Source organism: Enhydra lutris, unplaced genomic scaffold (assembly GCF_002288905.1).
Source record: "Enhydra lutris kenyoni isolate GAN:26980312 unplaced genomic scaffold, ASM228890v2 scaffoldscaffold29, whole genome shotgun sequence".
Classification (NCBI taxonomy): Eukaryota; Metazoa; Chordata; class Mammalia; order Carnivora; family Mustelidae; genus Enhydra; species Enhydra lutris.
Genome location: NW_019154113.1, coordinates 20284871 through 20297261, shown reverse-complemented (window position 1 = coordinate 20297261; position 12391 = coordinate 20284871). Strand labels below are relative to the sequence as shown.

The 12391-nt window shown below is 49.0% G+C and overlaps 1 protein-coding gene across 1 annotated transcript in view; it reads right to left on the bottom strand.

Annotated features, from left to right (window-relative positions):
- Positions 1-12391, bottom strand: part of LOC111152685 (elongation factor like GTPase 1) — a 117079-nt gene that overhangs the window by 11431 nt on the left and 93257 nt on the right. Inside the window, exon 18 of the mRNA XM_022511252.1 lies at positions 5989-6971. Coding sequence (XP_022366960.1) covers positions 5989-6971 — 983 coding nt within the window. The remainder of the gene's footprint in view (positions 1-5988; positions 6972-12391) is intronic.

The following is a 12391-nucleotide window of genomic DNA, read 5'->3' as shown; positions in this document are numbered from 1 at the left end:
CTCCTTCTACCGTTATGGCTATGCAAAAGGTACTGTTAATGGGCAAAGATTGCAAAAGAAAGTGGAAAACGACACACTGATTTCCAAGAAGGAAGATTTTGCTTTCATCTTGTGGTTTCTGTTACTGCTGGTAACCCTTGCGGTGTAACTTCAATGAACACACACACGCAGAGAAATCGGTGGGCACTGGCGATTCTTATAAACCAGGTCACACCAACCCCTCTCCCTCATGTCGCAGAGCGAGCGGACTGCTAAATCAGGCAGCTGTGGTCGACAGGATGCAGATGGGCCTCCACGGAACGGGGGCCACAGTGTGCTGTGGACACGGCGGGGAGCAGGGGCTCCTCTACAGAGGAACTCGGCCCCGAGTGTGCAGGAAGTGTGTCAGCAAGTTGCCCCCCCGCCTCTGCCGGCACGACGGGTCAGCGCCCCGACTGCAGTGCTGTGCCCTTCCGATGACTGCCGGCCATGCACGGGTGCAGAAGGATGATCAGATCCGAGGTGGACAGGAGGCTAATCAATACTGGGACAGAATCAGGGTGACGAGGCGAGGACCCACATTCAACAAGACGAGTTCCTGTGAGTCAGCGCAAGGTTGCACAGTGGCCTTCAACCAACCAGCCGTCCAGGGCTAGAGGTCATGCTGAGCAGAAGCTCCTAGAAAACCAAGTAGGAACATGTCCTCTCTACACCCCTCGCAGTCCTCAGTGCTGAGCTACAGACAGAGCCAATTTCACACTTAGCTGCTCAACTCCATCCAGATTATTCCGGCCAGCACAGCCCGTTTCAAAGAACCATCACTTTCAAAAAGTCTACCCTGTTCCGAATTTTGCTAATCCCAATTTCTCATAAAATTTCACTGGAAGAGGGACGCCTGGGTGGCTCAGTTGGTTAAGCAGCTGCCTTCGGCTCAGGTCATGATCCCAGCGTCCTGGGATCGAGTCCCACATCGGGCTCCGTGCTCATCAGGGATCCTGCTTCTCCCTCTGCCTCTGCCTGACATTCTGTCTGCCTGTGCTCGCTCTCTCTCCCTCTCTCTCTCTGACAAATAAATAAATAAAATCTTTAAAAAAAAAATTTCACTGGAAGACCACATTTATTCACTTGATTCAGCTCTGCTGTGCTTTCTGTTTTACATAATTAGGCTTTGTCACCTAACTCACCTCTCAAAGCAGGAATTATGCTTAACACAGCACAAGCATCTCTACACGTCCATACATTTTTGTTGAAATGAATTACGAGATGCTGATGAAATTGAAAAAGAACCTGCATTTGGAAGAGAAGAGGTTTTTAACAGTAAAGGGTGACACTTCTTGAGGCTGTTTCTGACGCGGTGAGGCATGTGTGTTCTCCCAACGAGAGCATTTATCCCTGAGGGTAAAAACACAGGGAGGACCGCTGTAGCCCACGCGGTGATGGAAACTCTAGAACTAGCAGGAAAAGTTATTTTTCATACATGAAGTTGCTGCCAAAGATGGAAACCATGAGGAGCCGGAATGAAAGAAGCTGTCCAGTTAGAAGAGCGAATACAGAGACAGCTGGCTCCTCAGGGGACAGTCACAAACGCAAACGAATTCCAGTGTCCGCTGCTGAAAGTTACAGCAAAGGCGCCGCGTGATGCCCGGCTGAGCGTCCAGCTCTTAGCTGCAGCTCAGGTCGTGAGCTCAGGGTCGTGAGATCGAGTCCCGTGTCAGGTTCCACACTCAACGCAGAGTCTGCCTGAGATCCTCCCTCTCCCTCTCCCTGTCCCTCTGCCCCCCCTGCTCACACTCTCTCTCAAATAAGTAAATAAATATAATTAAAAAAAAAAACTTAAAAAAGTTAAAAGTTGCATTCTACATGGAAAAAAAAAATCTATCTTCGAAGGTAATTTTCATGGGTAGAAAATGAGAACCGAACCACACCTTTCAGAAAGCAGAGTTCATGCGTAAAGAAAGCTGTCTTCTTGGCGTCATTTCCCCAGGTAAAGCGATTTTGAGATGACTCTTTTTCCGCAGAATGTCCCAACCTGACTGTGAGCAATTCTATCCACTTACAAAAGGATTTCTTGTTTTAAGTCTGCATAGAAAGAATTAAGTTTTTAAAAGAGACCAAGGACAGTCATTTGGCCCAATAAAAAAGACCTAAACTTGTCTTTTTACTTGTGCCAATTCTTGGAGAATTCAGAGCATCCGCCAGCAAAGCCTGGAAGATCCCTGAATATCCAGGCAGGAAGCGAAGGCCTTGGGAACATAGAGGCTGCCTCGTTTCTTGTTCCAGATGAAGGTGGTGATTTAGAAAGAAGAAGGAAAACAGAGAAAGCGAGCAGCTGGCCATGTGGACCTTGGGTGCTAGAACGTGACCATCACTACAGAAGAACCTCTCAAAGCAACAAGAAAACGGACGGAAGAGAAGGCCCTCGTCTCTAAGCAGCTTCACACGGATGAGGGCTTGACACCTGCTCAGGAGGGAACGATTCCAGAGCATGTCAAAGGCGGAGGGTATGGCACAGGTTCCAGAAATGTATCAAGAAGGCCGGCCAGTGGCCACAGTATGGAGGCCACGCACAAACCAACCCCCACACGGGTGACACATCGCGGGATCAGAGGCCCTGCACCATGGACCGTGTGCCGGGAGCAGGCCAGGCAAAGACTGACTTTGCTCCTAAGAGAGAAAAGGGAAATCCCCCTGATCGAGATACGTGTCTCTTCCTGGGACGCGCCAGGTGCACAGCCAGGTTGGAGAAAGGGACAGGATCACAGGGGTGTTTTGAGGGCCTGTCCTAGGGCTGCCCGGTCACGTGCAGGGGCCTGGTGCTGATTTCCTACCGGAAACGGGAAAGTGGGCACGGAGCACTGACTCAACAGGGATGATTCAGCAGTCTGCCTGGAGTTTGGGTCTGACAAATGCGGAGCCGATCCTGGCTTCCTGTGGTAGGTGGGACATCTGCCTTCTCTGAGAGCCAAGGACGAGCGCTCCTCCCAACAGAAAACGCCCGGGAGCCGGCAGTTCGGGCAGGAGACCCGTGTTCCCGTCACTCCCCCAGGAGCGCAGGAGAGGGAAGGACAGGCACAGATGTACGGGACCCACGATTTTCAGGAGGACCATTTCAACCACACAAAGGAGGAGAAACAGAACAAGTTTTAGGACAACACACTCGAAGATGCAATTCCATCCAGGAATAACACGAGTCTGAAATACCAGCCACAAATGGTCCCAGTGAGAGAAAAAGGAGCAGAGATCCTCCCTGTCCCCGAAATAGAACAGGAGCTCCAACACGAATCCGTTGGGCCAGGGAAGGCAGGCTGCTGCGTCCTCACGCTGCTCCAGGGGGACACACACAGCGGACGGAAGAAGAAAAGGCGTCAGGAGAGAGGCAGGGTGTTACGCTGACTCTACCCGAATTAAAGGGCCAACTAATGACAACTGACGACACCAGAAAGGATCTTCTCTGTTCGTTTCGAGGTAAGGATGAGACATGCCCACACTGTGGACAAACATGGGCAGAGTCAATAGAGAAGAGCCGGGAGGCTGGGGTCCCTCCCACGTGTGTCCTGCACTGTCCTCAGTGAGGAGATCAGGGAACAGACCGTGGCCCGGGAGCAAACACAGGAGAGAGGATACCCGCGTCCAAGACAGCCGAGACGCAGATGAGCAGGTCCCCGAACTCGTACACGGGTTCCGTCTCTGGGGCCGGAGCCTGTACCTCACGGTCCTCACGACACTTGTCCTTCTGAGAAATCATGGGTAATCTCTGCCAACAAGTGAACTTCTGGGGCGAAAAATAACCCCAGGTTCTAGAAATTGCAGACTCGGAAGCCATATGGTAATTTCCTGCAGTTTTAAGAAAATATTAAAGATTTGTACATATTCATACAAGCGTGATTTAGGCCTCTGGCGAAGCGTGGCGTTTCTGACACAACATCTCATCAGCCTACGCTTACTTCTCCTGTGTGGTGGGTAACACGGATCATCGGGGGACGCACACACATGAAGGAGCCTCCACTGAAACAGTCCGCTCGCTGCTCACAGAGTTTCGGGTCTCACCAGGCAAGGAAAGACACACGAAGAAAATGAAAAAAGAATCCGTGTGTTAAGATTGCGGTGATGGGACTTTCTCTTGGTATTACAAAAAAACAAACAAAAAAACCCCCCCCAAAACCCCACAAAAAAGCCTTCCCGTCCTACTGCGTATCTACATAAAACCCGAGGGAAACGAGGAATCGCAGACCCAGTCTACTCGTACGTCATGGAGGCGTTTGTGGGACGACACACAAATTTCTGTAGTCTAGTCAATCACCAAAATTTGGATTCTGCCTCCGGGGGGCAAGTGGAAGATGGAACTTATGTAAAAAAGAAATGATGCCGCTCCTGACGCGCCGTGAGTCACAGACGGGATGCAATCGCCAAACGCCGCGAGGACAGCGCGGCCACACCCGGGAGGCGAGAGCACGTCTGGGCTCCGCGCCGGTCAGGACGCCTGCGGGGCTCCGTCCTCGAACGGCTGCTTGAAGCGGGATGCTGAGGAAGTAAGGTATGGCCCAAGGGACAGCGACACAGCAGCGAAAGGGCACAAAAGACCCCACCGTGAAGCAGAGCCGAGGGCTCCAGAGAGTTCCCTGCCGGACACACACTAGAGAACAGATGTGCTCCTCGGGCACAGGGCGGGCCACCGCTCGTAGGAGGGACGGATGGGGCCCACGTGGCTGGAAACGGGCAGCATCAAGACTCCCGCCCAAGAGAGGCACCGTGACGCCTCATCACCGAGAGCCTGTGAGCTGCCCGTCAACGGAGGCGTTTGGGGGGAGGTGGCACCTGTCAGGGTCTCCTTCATGGTTCCCTGACCCTAACTCCACCTCTGCCTTCGTGAGTCGGGAAAGTTCTCGCTGACGATGGGCAACAGCTGGGAATGGTCTTGACTGGCTTCCTCAGACTCATCTGTGGGTCCCACAAGCCGTGAACGATACGCTGCATCCAAATAAGGCTGAGACCCCTGCACAGGACCCGTGCCCCCCTCCCCGCAGGTGTCCCTCAAGCACACACGGGCTCTGAGCGGTCCCACATCACCAAGCCCGTGGGGCTGGTCCACCCAGCTGTTCCCGACACGCTGCTGGGGCCGCTCCGTCCCTATCCTCAGGGCCCTGCCGCAGAGGCAGGCCTGAATTTCTTTGGGGGAGAAACACCCCAACAATTTAGGTATCTGCTTTTAGGAATGAATCAGTAAAAGAACCTTACTAAAATGAATGTGGAACAACCAAGTATCGACTCAAAGGACCTCCGCGCTAGAGGAAACCGGGTCACCGGGGTCCACTCTCTCAACCACTGCTCAGCCGCCCTTCTGAGCTCCTGGGCCCGCGGGAGAGTCGCCCGCGCTGGGCTCGGCTCCCAGCCCCGGGCTCGGGCTCTCGTGTTGATCTTCCCTGATCGCTGAGTGAGAACATCCTTCTCATGGGGGAAGGGAAAGACATCTCAGCGACAAGGACTAACTGTCAGCAGCCACTAAATGCCAGGGCTACGAGTCTCGAGGGATCCCAGAGGATCCTCTTCCGGAGAGAGGAGGGTCGGAGTAGGATCTGACGTAATGGTCAGGGACGAATAAAGCCCCCATAACGGTCTTCCAGAAGCCCTGTTGTATCAGGTGTGTGAGAATGTCCCCGCCCTCCTTGACTGCTTCCAGAAGGGCTCTGGGTACTAGACTGACTGAGAGAGAGAACGCCGCAAAGGTTTGGGGGGTAACACGAACAGGCAGTTTGCACCTCGTCCAACACGGCTCTCATCACACAAAACAGTCTGTTTGCTGCAAGGGGAAGACCTCTGGTGACGAGTTTCCTCCCCCCCACAACCCGTCACGATTTAATGTTTAAGGCACCGGCTTTCAAAGATCTTAGCTCTTAGTAACTAGATGCTGATGCAGGTTCTATAAAACACACAGTAAGCGTGTTTGAGTTTTCTGACCTTGGGGACCTCGGGGTCACCCCTGGCACTTCTCGCTGTCCTCACCCTTCTTACCGAGAACGTCGCTGGTGGCCATGATGTCACACGTGTACATCGCTGCCATCAGACGCTGGGGCTTCACCTGCAGGGCGTAGCGACATGCCTCCTTCATGGTGGCGATGAGCTGTCCTGAGAAGGGTCCGTAGCAGTCAGTGGGCGAGAGCTCTCCTTTCTGGGAGATCTTCTTCTCCGAGGGCTCAGAGCCACCATCTTGGAGCCCTGGCTGTTCGCCGCCCCCGGCACAGACCTCCCCTTCCCCCTGGGCATCCTGCGCCACATCCCTTTGCTCCTGACTGTGTCTGCCACCTGACCCTTGTTCCTCCAGCTTACTCAGGTCCCATCTTTCCAGAACGAAGCAGACGCCCATGAGAGGCTCCTCACACATGGGGCCAGAGAGGGTTGCTAGCTGGAAACCACTCACGATGCTGTTGCCCAAATCTCGGTATCTACTGGCCTCTTTAGAAGCTTTGATGGCTGGGCCTGTCCATACTGAGTTCTGAAAGTCTTCGCTTTTATTAACTAATATGTTGGGCCCACATTTTCTTGGGCCAAATGACCAGATTTGGTCAACAGTGTTCCTCCATTTCCGCCCTGTCAGGTATCGCTCTAGTTTTCCTTTGAATTCGCGAATCTTCTCTTGGGTCTTCTGGTGGATCAGCTGAGTATGTCTGCCCTCGTTCACGGAAGATGTCAGCTGCTCCAGAGAACGAATCAGATCACTATTTTCTTCCAGAATCTGTGTGACTTCTTCCGGAAGGGGCATGGCTCGAACACTGAGTGTGCCAAGCTTATTTGGGGTTGTTATGGTGATAAGCCCATCAGCGTCAACCTGGATCCCTTCAGGGATCTTGCTCTGATCTTCTTTAGTTTGGTGGATAACTGCGACTTTTTGCTGTTTGCCTATTTCTTCATTGACCATGTCGACTTTGGGTGGTTTTGTGATTGTTTCTCTGAATGGAATAATGGGTTCAGATACACTGATTTGAATCTTTGCAAACCTACAGACAAATTCAAGAGAAACAACAAGGTTATTTGGCTTCGAAACTCCTACGCAGAACTACCACACAACGGAGATTCTGCAAAAACACAGGACATAAAAGTGATTTTACTAGGAAAGATCGGTACTGTACATTATATCAGAATTCAAAGACCACTTTCATTTCGGATTGAAAGGACTACCTCTAACAGGAACACCCCTTCAGGGAGCTCTCTGTAAAGATACGAATTTCACCGCTTTGTTCACTCTCAGAATAAATAAACCATCTACTCAGATAAAAATGTTTTGAGTGGAAAATAAATATTTTAATAAGACCTGACATATGAATTCTTTAAAATACTATTTGGCAATTTCAGAACCTGGAGAAGAAAAGCTCCACGGTTATCGCTCTAAACAGAGGAAGAATCACAGAACTTCCGGACCCCTCATCAAGGGATGACAATGGACTTGGCTTTGATCATGAGGCTCCTGGCAAGGCCAGCATGACGCAGGAGTGCGTCTGAGCAACACCTTCTGAAAGAACAGCCCCCAGTGATGGAGAGGCTCTGTACACACTGTCATCACCGGGTCCCCGACATGTGGCTAGTGTAACCAGGGAAACTTTAATTATTTAATTGAATTTAAATAGGCACATGAAGCGACTGAGCATGTGATATGTGGCTGGTGTGGCTGAGGAACCGAAGTTTTAATTTTATTTTAATGTGAAATAGCCACACGTGGCCTGTGGCTCCTGTACTGTATACAGTCTCGAACCGTGGTCCAGTACCACATTCAGAAGTCCCCTTTTCCACGTGTTATGAGGTTTAGTTTCACGCTGCATTTTCTCACAAATGAACTGAGTTCACAGAGGGTGGATTCGGGGAAGTGGTGCGGACGGATTGTGAGGCACAAGGAAACCACGCACGCTCTCTCTTATTTTCTGTCCAGCTCACTCCCAGGTAATACCAGGGCTCTGGCTGCTCCCCGTCTGCCACTGCCGTGATGGATTTATGTCTGAATACACATACAGGTGTGCGTGTGTGTTCACAGGTACGCTGTATGTGACACTTTGGGACCGGAGAACAATGCCTTGCTCTGAGAAATGCTACTCAGTAAGGGAACCCAATACTAAGTTTTCGAAATACTTACATTTGAGTCTAGATTTCTGGTTCTGTAGAACATTCTGTGGGCCTGGGCAGGTATCTAGTTTATCCGATTTTATTCTTTTTGATTAAATCTGAAAACTCAGTAAGCGGATGGTTTCCTAAAAAATAGCATGCTACCAAAATTGGTAAAATTGAACCTAACTGACTTTAGAATATGGAACCTAAATACACCATCATGTGTGGAAGAAAAGAACATGAAAAAAACATTATTTCCAGGAAAAGTTTTGGTTTCGCCAGTGAGTGTGTTCACTTTCAAGGGTCAGCGTAGTTCAGTGCCGTTACGGTTCATTACTGTTACCGTTACAGAAGACACAGAGGGATCTTTTCTTACACTGTATTCGTTTAAAATAGACTTTGTGAGGGGCGTCTGGATGGCTCAGTCAGTTAAGCAGCCGACTCCTAATTTCGGCTCAGGTCAGGATCTTAGGGTCACGAGATCGAGCCCTGTGTCGGGCTTTGCGTTAACAGTACAGCCTGCTTGGAATTCTCTCTCTCTTCTTGTCCCTCTCTCTAAAAAAAAGCTTAAAAATTAAAAAAAAAAAGTATACAGTATACATGCTTGGTGGAACAGGTGATGGGATTAAGAGTACACACATGACGAGCTCTGGGTAACGTATGGAACTGCCGAACCACTGTACTGCACACTGGGAACCGGCAGAACGCTGAGGATTAACTGTGCTGGAATTTAAAAAAAAAAAAAAAAAAAAAAAAACTTAATTTAAAAAAATCACTACTTTATTCAAGGTGTTGTGACTAATCACCAAAGTGACAGCTAAAGTCGTCATCAACATGTATTTGGTGCCCCATACACACAATGGGACATGCCCTCTATATTTTTAGGTATTAGAAAATAATAAAATATACTTTACTACTTGACTTGACAAAGACAGCACACGCAAACCCACAGTTCAATCTTCCTGAATAATTCAGATATAAAATCTAAAATTACAAAGAGAAAAAAAATGTGTATTTTTTCTTTATACTGGTCACTTATTGTGTATGAGGCACTGTGCTAAGTGTTTCACACGTTATGTCTTTAGTATTAGCCTCATTTTCTAGAGGAGAAAACCCGGTAAGGAAGATTGAGGCACGCCCCCAAAGTCACAGATTTAGTGGAGAAGCCAGGACTCAAATTTAGATCTGACCTCAGAATCCGTTCTTTTTCTGGTTATGCTATCCTGAGCAGCACATCAAAGGAACCTCACCACGACACCAAACAGCTTTATCACGGGGTATAAAAATTTATTTGTATTAAGAGATCTGTTAAAATACTATAGCACATTAAAAATGTCAAATAAGGGGGTGCCTGGGTGGCTCAGTAGGTTAAGCCTCTGCCTTCGGCTCAGGTCATGATCCCAGGGTCCTGGGATCGAGCCCCACATCGGGCTCTCTGCTCTGCAGGGAGCCTGCTTCCCTTCCTCTCTCTCTCTGCCTGCCTCTCTGCCTACTTGTGATCTCTGTCTGTCAAATAAATAAATAAAATCTTAAAAAAAAATGTCAAATAAAGTAATCAATCTATGTAACCATCTGTAAAACCGCTTAGCGTTCAATAAAATTTAATACCCTTTCCTGATTTTTTAAAAAGGGAAAGCATTTAGAAATCTCAGCAATAGCAAGCATTTCTGAATTATCGTTCTGTTGAGAAAACACACTCATGTTCTCAGAACACTCAAGAAAACCAGCTGCAGAGCTGGGAGCCTCTGATGGCTCCATCTAGGACACCGGCCCCCTTTCCTCATGTCCTAAAGGTGAAAAGGGCTGTGCACCTCCCCAGCCCTTCAACTTCCTGAGGCTCCCGAGAAGTCCCCTGCGATAATCACTTCGGAGATGAATGAAAGCCGCTCCTCGCCATGGCAGGGGGAGCGTGCCCATGACCGTCGCACCTGCAGGGCGCCTCGGGACCAGAGGCTCTAAAACTCCTGGGAACGCAGAGCCCGCACTGACTTCCAAGAGCGTGCAGGAGGCTGGCTACCCTGTCAACCCCCGTGGCTCCCTGCCATTCCTGACCACCACCACCCGGAGGTCCTGCCATCCCTGGCCAGTACTTCATGAGATCTGGACACGAAGAGCGGTGACAGTCTCTCTGGCTGGGACAACAGGCTCTCTCCTACCTCCTTCTCCCGCACATGACATATTCCTGAACGTATGTGAGAGCTGGAAAGGAAGCTTGTGTGTTAGCAGGCAGGTTCTGTTCCAAGAGAGCTAACGAACTCTACAATGTTATGTATACTTTTCAATAGGTTTAGCTGTAAAATTCTACAGGACAGGTGACAAACCAAAAATCAACCGATCTGTAGCTGACCACACAGTGAACGCCCACGTACACGGTCACCTGAGTCAGCCACTGGCCCTCAGAAGGACCCGCCAGGCCTTCCCCCAAGCCCATCCTGACTTTGACTGGAGTCTCTTCTTCAAAATTCCTTTTATCCCCTAAACCTATACCCCTATATGCTACAGCTCAGTCTGGTCTGCTTTCTGGACTGTATAGAGAGCAACAGACTCAAACCTCGTTTTTTGTTTTTTTTTACATTTATTTATTTGACAGAGAGAGAGAGAGAGATCACAAGCAGGCAGAGAGGCAGGGAGAGAGAAGGGGGGAGCCCGATGCGGGACTCGATCCCAGGACCCTGAGATCATGACCTGAGCCAAAGGCAGAGGCTTTAACCCACTGAGCCACCCAGGCGCCCTCAAACCTTGCTTTTTCCGCTCAGTATTCACTCAGTATTTGCTCAGTATTCGCTCAGTATTATGTTGTGAGATTTCTCCATGTTCGAACAGCTAGCTTGCTCACAAGATGACTCAACAGAGTTTCATGGTAACGACGTATCGTGATTTATTTGTCTATCCACTACACTGTCTGAGTGGTTTCCAGTTTGAGGCTATTTAAATGTTCGTTGCTGTGAGTATCCATGATGCACATTTGTCACGCTTTGTGTTAAGTATCTTTAGCTGAGAAAGGGGAGTCGACCCGCCAAGCCAGAGGAAGCACCTACCTCCTACCTGAGCAGGTAGTATGGAATGAAATTCCGAAGTAGCTGCAGAAATTCACATTCCCACTAGTTCTGTAGGTGAACTCCTACCGCCTATCTCCGCCACCAGCTGATACCGTCACTTGTAAATTTCAACCGCTTTGGTGGGTACGTAGAGGTATCTCACTTTGGTTTTAATTTCCTTTCATTGATTAATAAGCTGAATATCTTCATGTATTTATTGGTCTTAGGATTCTGTTATGTAAAGCACCTGTTCAAGTCTTTACTCCATTTTCTAGGGCTTGTTGCCTCTCATTCACTTGTAGGAATTTCCTGTATATCAGGGTTTTAGGTCCTTTGTTTATTGTACACATTACAAAATGTGCTCTCTGACCCTGTGGCTTGCCTTCTGACTCTTCACGGTGTCTTCCAATGATTAAACTTGACTTTGTCATTCACACTTTTCACACCCTATTTAAAAAGCCTGCCCTATCCGGAGGTCTCAAAGATATTCTCCTGTTATCTTCTAGGTACTTTATGATTTTGCCCTCCACACTTTACAGTACACCTGGAATAGACTTCTGAGTTCGGGATGAGGTCGAGGCTTTCGGGACAGAGGTTCGAGCTGGCAGCAGTGTCTGCGGAGAGGCTGGCCCTCCCCGCCGTTCCACAGCACCTCTTACAACTGAGCTCCCCGCACAAGTCCGCTCATCTGTCTAGCCTTGTGTGCACGGCACGTGGCCAACTCCTGTAGCTTCGTAACAGGTTTTGATTTCTAGTGCAGTAAGAACCTCCACCTTGTTCTACTTTCTTAATGGGTTTTGGTCATCACTGGCCCTTTGCATTTCCACACACATTTTAGAATCAACTTGTCAGGCTCTGCAACTTTGGGACTGCTCTGAATGTATAATCAGTTTGGGAAAAGCTGACATCATTTTAATACTAAATTTTTAAAGCCATAAAGATGGTACATACCGTCTTTTGTGTTTTATAGTTTTTTCACAGAAGACCCACAAATGAGTAAGTTTTATTCCTGGATATTTGATATTTCTGTTACTGTAAATGGTCACCTTAAAATAATTTTTGTTTTATGTTTGCTAATAGTATACAGAAATGCAATCCATTTTGCCTATTAATCTTGAATAGAGCAACCCTGTTGAGTTTACTTACTAATCCTAACAGTTTCTATAGATTCTTCTGGATTCTTCGTACATAATCATGTGTGTAAGGGCCTGCCCCTCCCAGAGGAACTAGCTTGTGGACCCCGGAAGTAGGGGCGGGGCGGGGCGGGCCGGGTGGAGACGTCC